Source organism: Myodes glareolus, chromosome 20 (assembly GCF_982192425.1).
Source record: "Myodes glareolus chromosome 20, mMyoGla1.1, whole genome shotgun sequence".
In the NCBI taxonomy this organism is placed as follows: domain Eukaryota; kingdom Metazoa; phylum Chordata; class Mammalia; order Rodentia; family Cricetidae; genus Myodes; species Myodes glareolus.
In genome coordinates this window covers 2,730,889-2,751,754 of record NC_142045.1, presented here as the reverse complement: position 1 = coordinate 2,751,754, position 20,866 = coordinate 2,730,889, and the positions used below count along the sequence as shown (strand labels likewise).

At 39.8% G+C, this 20,866-nt stretch overlaps 1 protein-coding gene across 1 annotated transcript in view; it reads right to left on the bottom strand.

Moving 5' to 3' along the window:
• Positions 1–20,866, bottom strand: part of LOC148118756 (contactin-associated protein like 5-1-like) — a 918,003-nt gene that overhangs the window by 463,458 nt on the left and 433,679 nt on the right. Inside the window, exon 7 of the mRNA XM_087899418.1 lies at positions 5,520–5,663. Within this exon, the coding sequence (XP_087755544.1) occupies positions 5,520–5,663 (144 nt within the window). The remainder of the gene's footprint in view (positions 1–5,519; positions 5,664–20,866) is intronic.

Below are 20,866 nucleotides of genomic sequence, written 5' to 3'. Positions count from 1 at the left end.
TCACCTGCAAGTTTTGATGAAGACTGGGGAAACCTTAATTTCTACCCCCATCTAAGGCTATTGAGGTTAAATAAACCTCCCCATCTCCTGCTTTGACAAAGTCATGGGAATACATTTTAAATGGAAGGTTTAAGCTTGATTTACACAATAACTAAAACATTAAGTTTTTCTAAAAATCAACTCTGTTATGCTATTTCTGACTGAATAAAAAGGAGAATGGTATTGATAGTATACACTGAGGTGATGGAGCAGTTAGAATCACCTGACAAATTTTAAAGCAGACTTTACAAAGAAAGCTGTGTAGCAAATACAAAATCTTAATAAGGAAATAAAAGGTATAATAAAAATCAAATAAAATTTTTAGAACTCAAAAATCCTGCAGTAAGAGTGCTTACTTTGCAAGCATGAGGATGAGCCTTCAGCATTCACATGAAAAGCTTGGCATGGCAGTGTGCTTGTAACCCCAACACTGCTTGGAGTAAAAAAGGGAGGATCACTGAGCCTTACTGACTGGCAGCCAGCTCCAGGCTCAGTAAAGGACCTCGACTCAGGAGAAAAAGACTGAACACGATCGAGTAATCCACATCTTCCTTTGGCCTCAGTGCATACACAAAGAAAGGTGGGTGTAAGCACTGCAAACACATATGTAGACCACACACATGCATGCACACACACACACACAAAGAGGGAGAGAGAAGCACTAAACTTTAAAAATTAGTGCATGTATGTAATAACAATGAGAAGAATAAAACAGAGCAGTGGTGAATCTATGCACCAACTAAAGAGAATACGTAAGAATTAAAATCAGTTAGTTTGAGCAACATACAAATTGAAGTAACTTCTAAGCTATAATAAAAAGGATGGTATAGTTAGGAAACAAGATATAAAAGACACTAAGTATAAAAGTAGCCAGAGAGAGGCTGGAGAAGTGGTTCAGGGCATGAGTGTGTGTGGCTCATGTAGAAGACACAGGTTCAGTTCCCAGCACCTCCATTGGTTGTGGCAGACCTGACAACAGCCTGTACTCTGCTCCAGGAGATCCTATGCTGTCTGTGAACCTCTTCTGTTACCCACAAGCATATCCTCACCCTCCCCCAGAGCAGACACAGAAATAAAAGGTCTATGCATACCTCAACATAGAGTGATAGAAAGCTGCTCAAATAAAATGACAGAAAATTACTTAAATACGGTACAAGATCAGAAGCTCAAGAAACTAAGAGAAAGCCTAACACAAAATGTCGAGGAAACCCAAGTCCTACCACATCACACTCAAACTTCTAACATCAAAGACAAACTTTGATATAACCCAGAGAGAAAATACAACACACCCTCAGAAAAAAGCAACCTGGTTACGTTCGCCACTGAGACAATGCATTTGTCACTAAGAAGAGGGAAGAGAGCCAACGTTTCCATGTGCAAAATCAAAAGCTGACAACTCTCAATTTTATATCAAGGGAAGCAACCATAATATTCCCAGTTGAAAGAAGATTGGAGAATCTGGCGGATTCACATAGATGCTAAAAAGCATAGTTAAAAGAAAGCATCCAAATAGAAGGGGCATAAAAGGAGATTTAAGAGAATAAGGAAGAAAAAGACAAAACATATTTAAAATTAAATCTTAGTTGATGTAGAGCACTGCTGTTTCTATATATATCAATCTGTGTTAAAATGGATTTATATTGCTTTAAACAGAAGGAAAAAGCATAATTTTTAAGGTTATAAAACCCCTTTCTAGTGGGCAGTGTGACGCTTGTGCTCAGTGACTTGTCAGGTATAAAAGTCAAGGCGGCTTTCATAGCCACTGTCTCAGTGGAGGGGCACAGTTTACCACTTTGCCAAATTCAATACACAGAAGGTTGGATTCCCACACCCACAACAGGAAAAAACACAGCAGCTACAACTATGGACAGAGTTGAAACTTGTAGTGGGGAGGTTTAGATGCCTTTTTATGACTCATGTGCCATTTGCCTGCCTTCTATGCCTCCTTGTGCCTAATAGTACCCTTTCTTTGCTCTCTTTCCAAATTTTAAAGTATACTAAAAAAGAATAAATACAATAAACACTTATTCTCTTACATTTTCGAAATTATTTTGGAAAATTAAAGCAAAAGTGAAAGCAATCGATAAGGTTCTAATTACAAAGGAAAAAATAATTAGCAAAAATAAACATGAAAGGATAGATGGGTTTCAAGAGAGGTAACATATCTATATTTCAGTTATATTGATCAAATGAAAAAAACCATTAAGCTACCAAAAAGCTATGTATAAACATTATAACGCTGAGAAACCATAAACAAAAACTATGCTGAGAGACATCTGTAGGGTTTTTGGGGGGGCAGTGTTTTTGATTTTGGTTTTACTCTTTGAGGTTCTACCATCAAACTCTCAATAAATATACTTATTCTTATGAATTGTTGGCCTTAGCTTGCCTTATTTCTAGCCAAGTTATCTCAAATTATCGCAACTACCGTTTGCCTCTGGAATTTTACCTTCTTCTATTATTGCATATTTCTTCTTTCCTTCTCATTCCATGGCTTGCTGTATTGCTGGGTGGCTGGCCCTTTGCATTCTCCTCTCCTCCTATTCTTGTTCCTCCTTCCTTCCCTTTCTTCTTCTAGTTATCTTTCTGCCTGGCAGCCCGGCCTATCCCTCTTCTGTTCAGCTATTGGCTGTTCAGCTCTTTAGAAGACCAATCAGGTGTATTAGAGAGGCAAAGTAACACAGTTTCACACAGTTAAACAAATGCAACATAAAAGAATGCAATAATCTTTACATCATTAAACAGATATTCCACAGCATAAATGAATGTAGCACGTCTTAATTAATATTCCACAATAGATATTCACATACCAAAATTAAGTTCTAAAATTCATTCAATACATGTATTATTTTAAAAAATAAGGAAAATAATTAAAACAACAGAACAAACAGAAGGCAAAACTGTAAATAAGTACTTAAGCTCTCACATATCAATAATTGCAATAAGTGTAAATGGCCCAAGTATGCCAATAAAAATTTGAGTGGATTAAAATACATGACTAAACTATTTATTATAAACAACAAATAATGATACAGATGACTTAAAAACCAAAGAATGTGAGGGAAAACTATAGAATACAAATATTAAACACATCATGCTGGGTGGTGATGGTACATGTCTTTAAACCAAACATTCAGGAGACAGAGGCAGGCAGATCTCTAAGTTCAAGGCCTACTTGGTCTTGAGAGCAAGTTTCAGGACAACCTAGGCTACAACAGAGGAAATCTGTCTCAAAAAAAATAAAAATGAAGCAAAGAAGGGAGGAAAGAAAGAAAGAAAGAAAGAAGGAAGGAAGGAAGGAAGAAAGGAAGGAAAGAAGGGAGAAGGAAGGAAGGAAGGAAAGAAAGAAGGAAGGAAAGAAGGAAGGAAGGAAAGAAGGAAGGAAGGAAGGAAGGAAAGAAGGAAGGAAGGAAGGAAGGAGGGAGCATGGAGGAAGGAAAAATAAAGAAAGACAAAAGGAAGAGAGCTCATATGTCAATGTTATAGTTGGGTAAAGTAGACTTTAGAACAAGATTATCACTAGAGAAAGAGATTGCTATTACATGACAAACAGGCCCAACTACCCTCAACAAATAGCACTAAACAGAACTCAACGTGTAGTAACACCAAAAAAAACACTCAGAGAACTAGAGGAAATATATATCTCCTTAATAATACCTGGAGACATCCATATTTCTATTGAGGCCCCATTATATTCAAGGCATGTGTGTGTGTGTGTGTGTGTGTGTGTGTGTGTGTGTGTGTGTGTGCGTGTGTGTGTACACTAGAATGTCTGATGTGTGACGATGTGTGATAGTATTTTTTATATTTGTCAGGGAAACTGCACCCATCAATCTCCACAGTACAGCTGCCTAAGCAAAGCTTGCACAGTGACAACACCAGTTGCCATGCCAATATGATAGGACTATGATAGGGGAAATCTTACTAGACGAAGAGTTGCAGAAAATAAGAGGCTGCTGAGAGAGGTAGCATAAGTCTTCTCCAGGGACGAGCCTCTTGATGGGTTATCCAATCTCAAGTCATCAGTCCCAAAAAGATATGCATATGAGCAGCAATAATTGTACTCAGCAGCTTGTGTGTGTGACAGAGAGAGTGTGTGTGTATATGTGTGCGTGTGTGTGTGAGTGGGAGTGTGTGTGTGTGTGTGTGAGAGAGAGAGAGAGAGAGAGAGAAAGAGAGAGAGAGAGAGAGAGGGAGGGAGGGAGTGTGTGTATGTGTGTGAGTGGGAATGTGTGTGTGAGTGGAAGTGTGTGTGTATGTGTGTGTGTGTGTGTGTGTGTGTGTGTGTGTGTGTTTAATAATAATTAAAGAAAAAGAGGCCTTGGATTTGAAAGGGAATGCAGGGAGATGTAAGAGCAAATGAAGGGAGGAGAGAAAATTCAAGGATAATTTTTAAAAGACTCCTCATAAAACTCAAGGCGTGTTAGGGAAAATAGACATTAGTGAATTAATTAGCCCTTTAATCTACTGTCATTATAAGTGATCCACAAGGAACCTCTAAGACAATAATACTGCATTTAAAATATCTTGCTTAATATAATCAATAAGTATACACACAATGTCCTAGCCACATAATTCAGCAGGATCTATTCTTTCATTTTATTTCTTAGAATTTTTTAATGAAAATCCATATTAGTCTGCATAGATTTCAAATCTTCCACACAGCCAAGAAAGCAATATTCTTTGTATATCTATACTTGATTTTACCAATGAAATGATTTGCAGTCACTTTTTCTCAGCTGGCTCTTTTCCAATATAAAGTCTGCTAACAAGATGATAATTTTTTAATTTCATTTTTAATTTCTTGAGGCAGGACCTCATGGAAAAGGCTGCCCTCCGAGTTGTTATGTAATGGAAGATGTCCTAAAATTCTGATCTGCCTGCTTTCCCCTCCAAAGTTCTGGGATTACAGGTGTGCAGCACCGTGACAATTGTGGCCAGAGGATGAAATATTCCCTCTAAGCTCACGTGTTTGAACACTGAGCATGTAGAAGTTAGTCCTGTTTGGGAAGATTTTAGAACCTTAAGGAGGTGGAGCCTTACTATAGTTTAGTCACTGGCAGAGGGTCTAGGACCCTTATATCCCAGCAACAATTCCTGTTCACACTTCGTCTTAAGTGCTGATGGAATGTCACCAGCCAACCTCCTCCTACTGCCATGCTTTCTCTGCAATGATGAAATGCATTCTCTCATACTATGAACCAGAATAAAGCCTTCCTACTCTAGATTGTTTTTTGTCAGACCATAGCTAGAAAGTTAACTAAAACACCCATTTTTGTATGGAGGTGGGAATGGAACTCAGGGTTTTATGCATGCTGGGCAAGTCCACTGACGACTGAACTACAGACTCAGCCTTGGCTGACGAAAATTCTAAACACATAAGATTAACACAGTGTGAAGAGATGCAGGGGTAGAGGACCAAAGCAAGACTTACCCAAGTCCACAAACTGCTAGGTAACAGACAGAGAGAGTGGACTTACCACAGAGTAGATCTGATGCTTGCGTCTTTTAGCCAAGTCAATTATGTTCACTCCATTGTAGTAAAGGTTTTCAATACAGCCGTGGAAGTTTTTCTTTAAAAAGGTTCCAGGTTTGCTTGGCACTGGAATTCCTCCAAAACTGAGCTTCATGGTGAAAAATAAGTAAATAAATAAAAAGTCAGCTCTTAGTAACAAGCTCTGAAGAAGTAGAAATGTAAGAGAAGTAAGTACATCCTCTAGATTTAATTGTATGTGTGAGCCATGCAGCTTTAGTAACTGCAGATGCCACTTGATTACTCCCTTTAAAGGACACTGATGAGCCCATATAAAAATATCTGTAATTGCTTGCCTCTTATGGGCTTACTTTACAAAACCGTTTCATTCCTTTCTTAAAACTTTTTAATACTAAATAACACAGTAATTTACAAAGGAAAAAGAGAAAATAAAATAAACCAACATCTTTATCTGGAGCACAGCAGCAGAGAGGAAAGAGCACTGAAAAAGCTCAGGAACCACACGGATACTAGCTCACCTCCAGGGACATATAGTTCTAAAACTCACAGTAACCAAAAAGCCTACATGCACAGAGTTGTTCCCCAATTGCTATTTAAAAGATAAAAGAGTGAAATAACACAAAAATGTCCTATAGATTTAGGAATCAATTAATAATCAGCAATTTAGAACTGTAACCATGGCAATTATCAAATATTTATGGTAAAATAGAAAATTAATGCAATTTTGAGTGTAAAGTAGAAGAAGTTTTATTGGTTGCGAAATATGACTCCAGTGATGAGAAAGTTGTGCACACAGGGCCAGGAGATGCTCAGGGGGTCAGAGCTCTAGCCATAGAGTCTCAGTGCACACAAGGACAGGAGATGCTCAGGGGGTAATAGCTCTAGCCATAGAGTCTCAATGCACAAAGGGTCAGCAGATGCTCAGGGGATAAGAGCACTAGCCACAGAGTCTCAGTGCACACAAGGACAGGAGATGCTCAGGGAGTAAGAGCTCTAGCCATAGAGTCTCAATGCACACAAGGCCAGGAGATGCTCAGGGAGTAAGAACACTAGTCATAGAGTCTCAGTGCACACAAGGCCAGGAGATGCTCAGGGAGTAAGAGCACTAGCCATAGAGTCTCAATGCACACAAGGCCAGGAGATGCTCAGGGAGTAAGAGCACTAGTCATAGAGTCTCAATGCACACAAGGCCAGGAGATGCTCAGGGAGTAAGAGCACTAGTCATAGAGTCTCAGTGCACACAAGGCCAGGAGATGCTCAGGGGGTCAGAGCTCTAGCCATAGAGTCTCAGTGACTCAAGTTGATTCCTAGAATTCCTGTCAGAAACAAAACAAAGCAAAACAAACAACAGCCAAAAAAGTAAAAAGAAATGAAAAGAAGAGAAAGCCAGATGAGGTAGCCTAGCCGGGATCTGTGATCCCAGCACTATTTTGAATAGTTGGTAGGGCAGGACTGAAAAATCATCCAGAGTCGCACAGGCCAGTTAGTCTGGAATAAACACTGCAGCTGCTCAAGCAAGAAAGACCCTGCCCCAAGGGGAAACATCAACGATTGTTGAAAGCTGTCTTCTCTCCCCTACAGGCACAACATGGGACATCCACACACGTGGGCATGCAAGCCCCAGCCTCTGGCACACACATCTACAAAGTTTAGACACAGAGCTGTATTTTAATGGCAGATGCCTGAGATAATTACAGGATGTTAGTTTTCTTTATTATGTATATTTTATGAACTTATGACAGATATAGTGAAGAGCAAACATCTAATGGGAATAGTGCTCCTGTTGTGCAAGTTAAGAGGTAGTAGCCACCCCCTCAATTGCCTCCCTAGTGTTAACCAGCACCCAGACTTTCTCCATTCTTTGAAAAGCTATGCTACCCAAGACTCTCTTCCCCCTTGCATCTCTCTGCTCTTTGACCTCTGTCACCTCCCTCCCCTGTGTCCTCTGTTCTCTATTTCCTCTTTCTCCTCTCCCACCTCCCCCATCTCCTTCCCTCCCATCTTTCGAGTGTACAATGTGAGAGGAGAACATGTTCTCTCAACGATGGCATCTCCTCTCAGTTTCTCCCATCATGAGTCATTAACTAACCTGCCAGTAATATATTGGACTCAGATGTTTATTTCATTATAAGTTACAAAGAATCTTAAATATTTCCTACTGTGATGGGGCTGTAGCGTGTTTATTACTTTTCCTTCTTCTTTTCTTTCTAAATGTAATTATGATGCGTTCATCTATTTTTAAATCTGAAGTGCTCTTTTTTTCTCTAAGCAGTTATTGGTGTATGCTTTCTAGGCAATTTCTTTGAATTTGAGGTATACAGTCATGGGATAGGCACAAAACACTTTATTCTTCAAATTTATTTTCTATACTTTATGTTACTTAATTTTTCTGGTCTAAGACTTAGTTTTGTGGGATGGGAGTAAAACGGGGGTGAGCCTGGGGCTTCCTCTCTGGGCCTCTCTGGGGCACTAAGGAGGAAGAAAGCACTTGTGATGGCTAATGTTGATGGTCAACTGAACAGAATGAAGAATCCCTGAAGAGCAAGTCTTTGGGCATTTTGGAGAGATGCTTTTTAGACTGGGTTATTTTTGGTGCTTCCATTCAATGGTGGGGCCTCCGACTGAATAAGAAGTGAGAAGGAAACTGTACATAGCACTTGACTTTTTCTGCATCTTGACTGTGGGTGTGCTATGACAAGCTACCTCTGTTCCTAATGCCATGATTGACTGGGTCCCTAGGCTGTGAGTCAAAATAAACCCATCCTTCCTTAAGTTGGTCTGTCTGGGTGTTCTGCCTACTGATATGTAAAGTAGTTAGGAAAGCACTTCTGCCCTGGTTTTTATATCCGTTATGATACAAGACAGAGTTGCCTGGGACTCAGAATGGCCCCAGAGCAAACAAGCTGTGGGGTGGGACACAATGTGGAAGGCCTTAGAGCTGATAGGTTGTGACGTAGTTGCCATTGAAAGGCTGCCAAAGGCACAAGAACATGAACTGAGCTCTTGGAAAATACACAAGAAGCAGAATGATAAGTAGCTGGACCAGGATGTTGGGAGGTCCCAGGAGCTGTATCTCACAGGCTGCATCACAGCAAGGCAGACATCAAGTAGCAGAGGGGCAGGTAACTGGACTGGGAGGCTGGGAAGTCCCAGGAGCTCTATCTCACAGGCTGCATCACGGCATGACAGACATCACATCCAAAAGCAGCAAAAGTTGGCACATGATTTTCATGGGCACAAAACAGCTGAAGCTACTGGGTGACATTTCCAGGTAGAAGAAGTAAGTCACACGTGTCTGTGGTGATGGTGTGAGACACCATGAGAGCCGCTCAGCTGGTTAACAGCCCGCAGTGAAGAAATGAGGAGTTCTGTACTGCAGAGAGCTTCAAGAAAGCAATGACAAGTTGTCAGTGTCTTACTTCACTTCAGCTGTCAAGTTGGCACAGACTCGCACTATTCAGGAGAATCTTAGCTGAAGGACTGCCCAGGTCAGATTGGCCTGGGGCTATGTTTAAGAGAGATTGTCTTGGTTGTTTGTTTGAATTGGAGGGCCCACCCACTGTTGGCAGTACCATGTCTAAGCAGGTAGGTCTTGGCTATAGAAGAAAGCAAGCTGAATGGAGACTGAAGAGAATCAGAGTTTTGTTCAAGTTCCAGATTGAATTCCTATCTTGATTCCCCTCAGTGATGGATTGTGACCAGCAAGTGTAAGCCAAATACACCCTGCCTGATTCAAGTTGCTTTGTCAGAGTGTTTAATCACAGCAGCAGAATGAATGTAGGACTGTCACCACCATTCCATCCTTCCCTCAACAACACTGCATGGGTATTCACGGGGGAACACACTGAATCCAGCTAAAAGGAGAAAATGAAAATTTTACTGAGGTACGCTTGACCATGAATATACATTCCACATTTGATTTATACATTTTAGCTTCTTTTATATTAGCAGAGAAAATTTAAATTTATTTAGAAAAATATGAAAAAATAACTTTCTGAGAGGGGGTTCCACTGGAGGAATGGCCTCCATTTTTTGTTTTGTTTCATTTTCAAAGAATGTGACATCATAATGGTACTATGAATTGGAGACTTAATTCATTTTCCAGTAATCAGGATGGAAAGGTCTGCTTATGTGTTGATAACGTTCCTTCAATATCCCACATTAATTTCTCTAAATATTTCCCAAGACCATATATGCTGTCTTAATAGAGAACTGTGCATTGTGTGTTAGCAATCACAATCTCGGGTCATTTATATTTGATTTTTATCTGATTTATGAAAGATTTGATAGCAAAAGTTAAACTTTCACTTGGCATTATCTCTCTGACCAGGTTACACTTGTGTATGATTTACAATGGGTAAATTATGGAAGGTATTATTTGTAAAGATTGATATCGATTGCTTGTAAACTGGTCTCCTGACTTGCTCAGGTAAATGTGACAGACACTCAAGTTCCAAGTTCTGGTTTTCTTCTTGACTCTGTGAACTGAATTTCTCAGGAAAATGTCTTAGCTGTGTCACATTCCACAAGCCTGGGTTTTAACCTCTTCCAGTGTCCTGAGTAGGAATCTCGCAGGTCTGGGCCCTGTTTAGTCCCCTCTGTAGTTATTCATTGTTCACGTCTGTGTCCGGCCTCACATCCCAGCGATCAGCTGAAGTCCCCACTGGAATGTGTAAATAGACTGCTGGCTTCCGCCAACCAAAAGTTTAAGAATGTAATCAGAAGATATTCAACACCTATGGAAGTGACTTCTCACTCTCCTGTACCTGATTGTGTTTTAAAATGACCTTGATAGATGACTTTCTTTGTTCTGTATTACAGTGGTGGCACCTGTTCCTGGAGGCAGTGTGAATCTGTGTTCTTAGGTCAGGGTCACTCATATTTGGGTTTAGAACACACTACCCTTATTCTCTTTGAGGTGACTCTGTCCCTTGGGTCATTCACCTAACTGTACTACTGCATTGCTTAGGCAGATTCCCTTAACCTTCCTCTACGCCTCCCACTAGAAAGCTGCTACAGGGCAGCTTATAGCAAGGCAGCGGGATCCAGTGATTTTAGATGGCAGGAGAGAGCTATTTTCTAAGTGCTGCATTTGTTCATAGTTTATGTGACACCCTCATACAGTAAATACAGAGTAAATTAGAGCACATAATGACAGACGTACCATGACCTTTACACTTTTATCTTAATTTTTACTTTCAAGGGTACTAATCTTGCTATCTATGATGTTTTCCATATCAATTTAATTAGTTTATTGTTGAAATATTTTAAATTAAATCGACTTCAAAGACGTATCCTACTCATTTTTGTATGTGTTCATGTGTATGCACATCTATATACATATGGATACATATGTAGAAGCCAATGATCAACATTGGCCTCAACCAACTTCTACCATACATTTTGAGACAGAATCTCCCACTGAACCCAGTACTTATTAACTTGGTGAGACTGGGTAGCCAAAGAGCCTCTAAGATATTTCCACTTCCATCTTCCCAATGCTAAAGTATAAGGCCGGGCAACTGTGGCCAGCTGACTTTCTTCACAGGATTGGGAGATGAAATTCAAGTCTTTATGTTGGTACAACAGGCACCTTATCTACTGAGGTGCCTCTCCGGCATCCTCATTCTGAGTATATCATTTAAGCATAGCAGATCAAAACAACACTTGTTGACTTGGATGAAAAGGTATAATAGGCGATGTCCTTCTCACTCTGTTCTTGACTTGTGCTTTTGGAGAATTCTGTTGCCTGTTCTTGTTTGTCCTCTTGAACTGGGTGGTGTGCCTTGCTTTGATCTTAGATCTGATGAAACCAGGTAGACTACACATTCCACTCAGAGCTTGCCCCAGACAACCCCTCTCCCCAGGAGTCTGATGGGGTTTCTGGTGTCGCAGACCGGCTGCAGCTGGAGGAGCTGCAGGAAGAAGCCCCCTTCGATGTTAAATGTACGATGCTCCAAAGCTTGCCTCTCTTTTCCTTTGACCTGATAACCACCCCTTTATCTCAGACCTGCCCTCATTATTTTTTCTGATCTTTGGTGCTACTTTGAAGACAATGAGTTCCTCTCTCTGTTACATAATTTTTCTCTAGCTCAGTTTAAATGCACATTATTGCTTTTGCTCTGGCTGTTGGTTTTGTAATGGACTGTCTCCAACAAAAGATGTGAGCTATTGTCTTCTTTTCCAGGCTCCTCTGAACTGTAACCAAGCTGGGTATCACTGAGACACATAAAAATGTCACAGCCATCAAAAGAAACAGCCCTTCTTTGGAATGTAACCAAAGCTGATGAATTTCTATCACTGATAAATAAGATAAGGACTCTGAATTTTCTGGTAAAATCTCTTTATTTTTAAATATTTGTTTGAGGGTTGGGGAGATAGCTAAGTAAGTGAAAACACTTGCCAATAAGCCTGGCAGTCTGAATTGATTCCTAGGATCCAAATGGTGGATGAACAGCATGAACTTTTGCAAGCCATCGTCTGACTTCCATAGGTGTTCCATTATAAGAAGAACACATGAAGACACAATAGATAATAAAATGTAATAAAATATTTTAGCATAGTAATTTGAATCTAAGTGTGTGTATGCATGAATGCACATGCGTGGATATATGCGAGAAAGATCATCCTAGAGTGTCGTTCTTCAGGCTCTGCCCACTGTATTTTCTGAGACAATGCTTCTCTTCTGGATTTGATGTGCACTAATTTGGCTAGACTGGCTGGCAGATGAGCATCAGAAATATATCCGTGTTTGTCTCCCTTGTGCTGAGACTGCAAGTGCTCTCCAGCACACCAGGCTTTCCCTCAACATCAGTGTGCTGGTTAGTTCATTTTCTTAATTTTTTGTCAACTTGACGCAAACTGGCTTATCTAGGAAGAGGGATACCAAATTTAGAAAATATCTCCACCAGATCAGCCTGTTGAAGCCTTGTGGGTATTTTCTTAATTAATGATTGATTTGGGAGGCAATGCCACCTGTGCGTTATTGGCACAGAAGAATGAAGACTGATCAAGCTGTGGAAAACAAGCCAATAAGCAACCCCCTTCCACAGGCTTTGCTTGAGTTCTGCATTTTATTCCCTCAGTAATGGACTATTACCTGGAAGAATGAGAGGGAATAAACCCTTTTCTCCTCAATGGCTTTTGGTCATGGTATTTATTATAGCAAAAGAAAACAAAGTAGAACAATGTTCTAAGAACAGAACCCAGGTCCTCATTTTTACTAGGCAAGTGCTTTTCCCACCAAGCCATCTCTCCACACGTGTCTACATGTTCCTTGGTCACTTGGGACTTCAGTAGGGACAGCCCAGTCTAGATGTCTGGAATTCGGATATATTTGATGAGTTATTAGAAATGAAGCCAGAAATCTCAGTTTTCTAGTGAAATCTATATTTTCAAAGCAATGATTTGAATGCACATGTCTACCATTTCCACTTTGCTACCATGGAGCCTAACCCCTAAACTGTGAGCCCCAAATAAACTCAGTTCTTCTCTAAGTTGCTCTTGACATTATGACTTACGACAGCAATAGAAAGTAACTAATATAGACAGGGTATCTCCTTTAACCTGGAGCTTGACAGTTCAGCAAGATGGGTTGACCAGTGAACCTAGGGATCCACCTACCTCTGCCATCGCAACAATGAGATCACAAACATCTACCACAGTACCCAACACTTTTCAAGTCAAATCCTCATGCTCGAATGGCAAGCACCTGACTGATTGAGCCATTTCCCAGCTCTATACTATTTTGAAGAAAACTCAAAGTTCCATAGCCCCAGTCTTCTATTGGTTCATCAGTCTACCCTGGCGATTTGCCACATTGCCATGACAACAAACAGATCCATGACATTTAAAAGCCTGCTCAGCCCTTGAAGAGAACAAGCAGATGGGAAGGCAGAGAGCACCAGATGCGGCCAGTGGGTTCTTAGTAGTACAAATCAACCACTCCAGTTTTCCCGCAGGCAGTGCATTGCTCCATGGAAAAGGATCTTGCACTTGAGGCTGAATCCAGACGTCATTTGTATTAATATTGTTTTTGTCCAGCCCAGATGGTGAGTAATGCCTGTGGCTCCTCCTGCTGAGTGAGGAAATCATTCACGGTATCTTTCTCAGACTCACAGACCCCAGGGAATGGAGCAGCCAAATTGGTATAACATAAATTTTGTGGATTTTGTCTTTATATATCAATAAGTAGGTTCTTTGGCCACCTGGTCAAATTGTATACATTTTATTCTTCTAGAAAAGATCTGGTTGAAAATATGTACTTCAGTGTTCTCCATATGCTAAGACAGCAAGGGCTCCTGCTGGGGGCACTCATTTGTCTGGGGTTCCACAGACGACATCCCGCTTCATAGGAGCAGTGTTCATAAGCCAGGTGAGATGACGACAAATGTGTCATTACTCTGTTTTTACGATGACTTTCCAAAGACATCCAAGTCTCTTGACTTAAACTGTCCTGCCACCATCAAAATCTGGTCTTTTCCTCTCCCACCTGTTCTTCTGAGGATATGGGGTAGCTATTCCCAGCATGGACAGATCTGAAAATGCTTCAGTGTGATTCTGAAGGTAATTTGTTAATGCTAGGAGAGCTGAAAACACATCTGACTGAGTAAATCCTTTGCTTGATTTAAACCTCATTAAATATTTAGATTACGGCATGTGGCTCTCCATTTGTATTCTTGCCCCAGGCTCCATGTATGTCTGAGAGAACCTGGCTAATTTTCTATTATTTTATTGATGACTAAACTAATTCAGTCAGTCTCCAAGTATCTGATTAGCCACCTCAACTAGAAGTGGAGGACTAATTAAGCCGTGCTATCAGCACTCCAGCATAAAACAGTGGCCTGTCTGAATACTGATAAAAACAAGGAATCCAGGCTTGGTGGCTCAGGGCTGTGACTGCAGGTGCTTTTAGGGCGAGCAAAAAGATCACAAGCAGCCCTGCCACATAAAGTCTTGCAAGTCATCCTGAGTGCTTTAGAGAAGAGAAATAAAATTAAAAGCTATTTAAGAACTACTTGGGGCAGAGGCTTAGTGGTTGCGTTTTTGGCTAAGATGCTTGAGGCCCTTGATTTAACCTCTAGCACTGAAACAATAAAGGGGAGGAAGGATGGTCTTTCTTGGTGTGATGTCAATATTAAAGACTTTCTGCAATATTTAATGTCACCGGTTTATTTTTAATATATTAGAATATCTCTTGAGTATATACATATTCATGTGTGCCTGTGAGTCCTCATGTGTAATTTACATGGAGGCTAGAGCTCAACAGTAGATGTTTTTTCTCTTATTCTCTTCTTGGATTATTTAATTTATTTATTATTTAAATAGTTAGCATATAGGAGATATACACCTGCCAAGGAAAACATGTGGAAGTCAAAAACAACTGAGAAATTGTGTTCTTGCCTTACCCATGGGACTGAATGCAGGTCATCAGGCTTGGCAGCCAGTGCCTTTACCTACTTAACCTAAGACACCAACTATCTAACACATTAAAAAGAATTAAATGGTGATAGAGTCAGTGAAGCTGGAGCTCACCTATTAAACTAGAATACCTTTCCAGCAAATCCCATCTCCTAATTCCCATGCTGGAATTATATGCATATATACAAACCTTAAAAAGTAACTTTTATGACAACTCACAGTTATAAAATTTGAGGAGATGTTAGATCACACTTTTAAATTGAACATTAAAAGGAAAGGGAATGACCCAAGAGGATCTAAAGTCTTTCCCAGAAAGTGTTCAGACACAGTTCTACTATCCATGCTCTTAGATCCAAGGCTATTTCTCTGTCTTGAAGACAGGAACCATTTACCCTGCTAAATCTCTGGACATCATGTGTCTGTGACTCTGTGGCTGTAGGAAAGAGGACTGAAGATGTTTTCTTCTCCTGATGTCTTGGAGCTGCCTATGAGATACATCATGGACTATGCCCGCTGCAGTGCTGGTTGAAAGGTTCAATCAGTGTTGTGACTTGAACGTGAAGCACCTCGGATGCACACCTTTCAAGGGAATTCTGCTGTTCACAAAGGCGCTGGAGCATTAAGAGATAGAGCCTTGCTAGTGAAGAGCTTCACTTAAAGTTGGCTTTGAGGTTTCATAGGCTGAACCTACTTTATTTGCTCAAGATTCTGCACTGTTACAGTGTGACAGCTAGCCTCACGCTCCTGCCTCTCTGCCTTGCCCTCTGGCTTGCCCCCAGTGATGGAAGATAAACCTCTGTAACTATCAGCCAAAATAAACCTTTCCTTCCTCAGTTACTTCAGTCAGAGTATTTCAGCACAGCCACAGCAGAGAAACCAATACTAGAGTGCAAATGCTATTTATCTTCAGGGTTGTTCTTCTTTCTTTCTTTACATTTCTTCTGCATCTTATCATTTTCCATTTTCTTGTTTTATTTTCATGAGATTCCCTGTATTCTCTCTGTAGTCCTTTTAGACTAATCTAGCAACTTAGTTTGCAAAGAAGGAAAACACCAATAGCAGCTATAGCTCCCATGATCTTGGAAACTAATTCCCTGGAGATCTTTGGTTATTTTAACCATAGATAAACAGCCCTGCTGTGTCCAGCTGGTTCATTTAATCTTCTAAGTGTGAAAGGAGAAGCGCTCAGTAGGTAGAGCCAAGCACTAGCAAGGACTGCAGCAAGGGCAGCCTCTGAGCATGTGGCACTTATCACCACCCTCTTGTGGGGGACTGAGAGGTAGCTCAGCTGGTAGACTGTTTACCTAGCCCACAGGAGAGCTTGGATTCCCTTTTGAGAACTGAGAAAATGGGGTAAGGCAGAGCACACTTATAATCCCAACATTTGGAGTGTAAATGCAGGAGGATTAGAAAATCAAGGTCATCTTCAATCACATAGTAAGTTCAAGGCCAGAAGCTTGGGCTACTTGATACCCTCTCACAAAAAATGCAAAGGAAGAAAATTGCACCAGTAAAGGAGGAGGATGAGGGTTAGGTTGATACTATGTTAATTGACACAAATTAACATAGCTGGCTGCCATGCATGTGCACAACCATGAATAGGGACTCATATGTACACAGGAATATGTACATACACAAGAACCATCTTAATATGAATTAAAAGTAAACAGATCATTACAGAAAGTATATATATATATCATTATTTTAATTAAGCAAAGATGTCTTACATTTGTTTATGCTGCAGAATATTTCTTTAACTGTGTAAAGGTGAGCTACTTGTATACTGAGTTTATTAAATTATGCTTCATCTTGCATGCCCAAGGCACCTGGTTGTTCTAATAAAGAGCTGAATGGCCAACAGCTGGACAGAGAAAGGAGAGCTGGGGCAGAGAGAGAGACAGACAGACAGAGAGCGAGAGCGAGAGCGAGAGCGAGAGCGAGAGAGAGAGAGAGAGAGAGAGAGAAGAAAATTAGGCACAGTAGAAAAAGAAAAACAAGAGAAGGAGGAGGGGGAGAGAACAAGGGTCATGTCCTGGGTAAGAAGCCAGGCAGACTCCAGTCAGTCAGACATAGAGAAGCAGTGTAAGATATACTGGAATAAGAAAGGTAATGAGTCTCAAGGCAAAAGTAGATAAAGAGAAACAAGCTAATTTAAGCTAAAGAGCTGACCAGAAATGTGTCTAAATTAGTCCAAGCATTGAAAACTAATAATAAGTCTCTGTGTCATGATTTTGGGATGATTCTTGGCCTAAAAGAAAAAGTCTGGTATGTACATATATGTATATGTGTGTATACCGGTATAAATATATATAACATAATATATATTATTATATAACATATAATATATTATTATATATAATATGCTATATATATATTGACACAGGGTCTCTCTATACAGCTGTGGCTGTTCTGAAAATCACTATGTAGATCAGGCTGGCCTGAAACTCACAGAAATTCACATGTCTCTACCTATTAGAGCTGGTATTAAAGGTGTGAGCCACCAAGTCCAGCAAAACTGGAATTTTTAAAGAAAATCTGTGAGTAAAAAAAATTTGAGGACAAGTAATTTTAGAACCACATGTTAGGACTATGTCATGAAGAATTCATATTTTGTATCATCTCTATTTCTTTTTGAAACATGACCTAAAATTTAAAAAAATATTTAATGATAAATATTAAAATTAAAATGTCAGGTCTCTTTAATCCCACTCTCAAATTCTACCTTAACAATAACTTCAATATCCTTCCAGTTGTCTCTATGTCCGGTTTTCTTTCTAGCTTCTTTGCTTGTGTTTAAACAGATTCTCATGTATTCCAAAATGACCTCAAACTTGCTTTATAGCCAAGGATGACTTTTAACTTCTCATCGTCCTTCCAAGTGCTGGGAACACAGAATCAAACCATCCCACCTAGTTTATGAGATGTGGGTAATGGAACTTAAGGCTTTTTGGATGTCTGGTGGGTACTAACTATATCAACTGGGCTGAAACCAAGTCTTCCACATTTTCAAGTTTATATAATCTCTTATTTTATAGTATATATTAGTCAAGCTGTATTACATACTTATTTCTTTTCTTATAAGAAACATTTGGGGCTTGAGAGATGACTTAGTGTCTCAGTGGCTAAAAGCACTGACTGCTTCTGAGATCCCATCACAATGGGATCTGATGCCCTCTTCTGCCTGATGTCCCCTTCTATCATTCATGAATAGATGCAAAGACAGCGCTCATATACATAAATAAACAAAACTTTTAAAAAATTGTAATTCAAAAGCAAAAAAAAAAAGGCAGGAGTGGGAGAGTATACCTTTTATCTCAGCACTCAGGAGGCACAGGCAGGGGCATAGCTGTGAGTTTGAAACCAGCCTGGTTCACAGAGAGGTTTCCGTATCAGCCAGGGCTGTTACACAGAGAAACCCTTTCTTAAATGCACACACACATGCACATACACACATGCATATATAAAAAGAGATGGAGAGAGAGAGAGAGAGAGAGAGAGAGAGAGAGAGAGAGAGAGAGAGAGAGAGAGGCGCAGTGGTACCATACCAGAACACACAAGACTGCTTCTTCCAACAAGTGTACTATATTTTTTCGTGTTTCTGTATAGCACTCCTACCCTAGGTGAGATCCAATAGGACAGAATCTGTCAAGTGGCGAAGATAAGAATCAGTTTTAAGTTGCACCATTTTTGATTTGCACTAAGAAAACAAAAGTCCAAACTCTGTGGCTCCCCATGCACCTTTCTGTATGTTTAGATGATGCTTAGCAGAGAGTGTTAGATGACCATTATGGGAATTGAGAAATTACCTTTTCTGGGGAACTCAAGCACGCCGCACTTACACTTTATAGGTGTGGCTCAACTCTCAGAGTGGGGTTGTGAGAATCCAGTCCCCACCATAATCTAAACAAGATAAGAGACTGTCCCCGGAAGGTCTCAAGGTTATACACCTGAGTTGGAGACGGCAACCATTTAACAAGCCTCCACCATGTCATATCCCAGATGACCCAGGAAGACCGTGCCATAGTTCATCAGATGGTCCCTAGTACGAGCTTTTGTCTGTGTGGACGCAGACAATGTCGTTGTGACACTCTGGTGAGCTAACTCTAATGTGGGGCTGATCAAAATTTATTAATTACCAACCCTTTGGACTGTGGACACTTTTTCCATCAGAATTCATCAAAATTATATAGGCTATTGTTGTCTTTTTGATTGTCCGCAAGAACTTGATGGAAAAACTTTACGGCTGAAGACATGCACATTGAATAATAAAAATCAAGCTAGACGTGACGGAGTTTTCTCCCAGTCAGTTCATCATCACAGTACAAAGGCGTCAGTGGTATACTCAGCCCCGAATTCTGTGAGTTGCCATAATGTCTTGCCAAGAAGGATGTGAATCTAGTGAAATCATGGCTTGGCTAATACAGCAGGAAAAAGCTGTTTTCCTTATTTTTGCACTTCTTAAAAAATTCTTAGCATATAACCTATTATATATGTTCCTTTATAATTATGGACAAATTTCGAGAAACTCAGTTTAGGTATGTAAAAACATGTCTTCTTTTGAATGATATTATTATTTCTCAAATATTATATTTATTATAATACCAACAGTGAAATACAGCATAGTTTTGGCTTTCTTATTTACATACTAATATAGCATGCCTCAATGTTTTCATCTTGGCAGTCACAAGGAACATGTTTTGACAAATGTGAAAATGCTTTATATTATTAATTTATCTGCAATCTTTTGTTGTCTTTCTTTAGGTGAGTTGATTTGTCAAAACTATATGTATCAATTTGTTAAAATATATTTTTATAACTGTATTTTAAGCTATTTTTTGTTATATGATGCTAATAAACATGTACTTTTTAATGGAAGGACTTTCAAAATGTTTATAGAAATAAAAAAATTACATGTTTTACTTCTGGTCCTCTGGAATCTATATATGGAATCTACTTAGAAGAAACTGAATGCTTTCAAATGATAAAACTATTATTCATTTTTTCAAAATATTCTTATATAGTTAATCTGGAAGTCCTATTGATACTATGCACTATTTATTTCCTAAAAGTAATTCATTCCTCTACAATTTTATTACACATTTGCAATATATACACAGTTATCATACCCACACTCTTTACCATTGGCGTTGAGTATTCCCTTCCCTCTGGCATCCTTCTTCTCACCAGTCTTTCTCCTGTTTTCACGACTTTTGCTTATTTGTCTGTGGCCACTACACTTTGTTGCTTGCCTGCATAAGTTATTTGCTCATTTTCTAGAAAGGGTCTCAGGTAGCTCAGGCTGTTTACAAACTCTGCATAACCTAGGTTGAACTTCTCAATACCTGCCTATATTTCTCAAGAGCCAAGGTGGAATTGAAGGTAGTGTCCCCATCTCTACCTCACACATGCAATTTCAGATAATTTTTTTAAATTTAATTTATTAGATTAAAAACAATCCAAATTCCCACTCCCAGCCTGCCTCCCATTCCCTCCACACACCCTCTCACCGCACCCCCATCTAATCCTAAGAGAGGGTAAGGCACATTGCTTTGTAGAAGGTCCAAAACCCTCTCTACTATATCTAGGCTGAGCAAGGTATACATCCAAAGAGAATAGGTTCTCAAAAAGCCAGTACATACAGTAGAGCTAAATCCCAGTGCCCCTGCTAGTGGCCCCACAGTCTGTCCCACCCATCCAATTGTCAACCACATTAAGAGGGATTAGTTTGGTCCTATGCTTGCTCTTTCTAAATCTAGCTGGAGTTAGTGAGTTCCCATTATCTAAGGCAAACTGTTTCAGTGAATGAACCCTTCATGGTCTTGAATTTTGCATGCAAATGGATGGAATTAGAAAACACTATCCTGAGTGAGTTAACCCAGACCCAAAAAGATGAATATGGTATGTACTCACTCA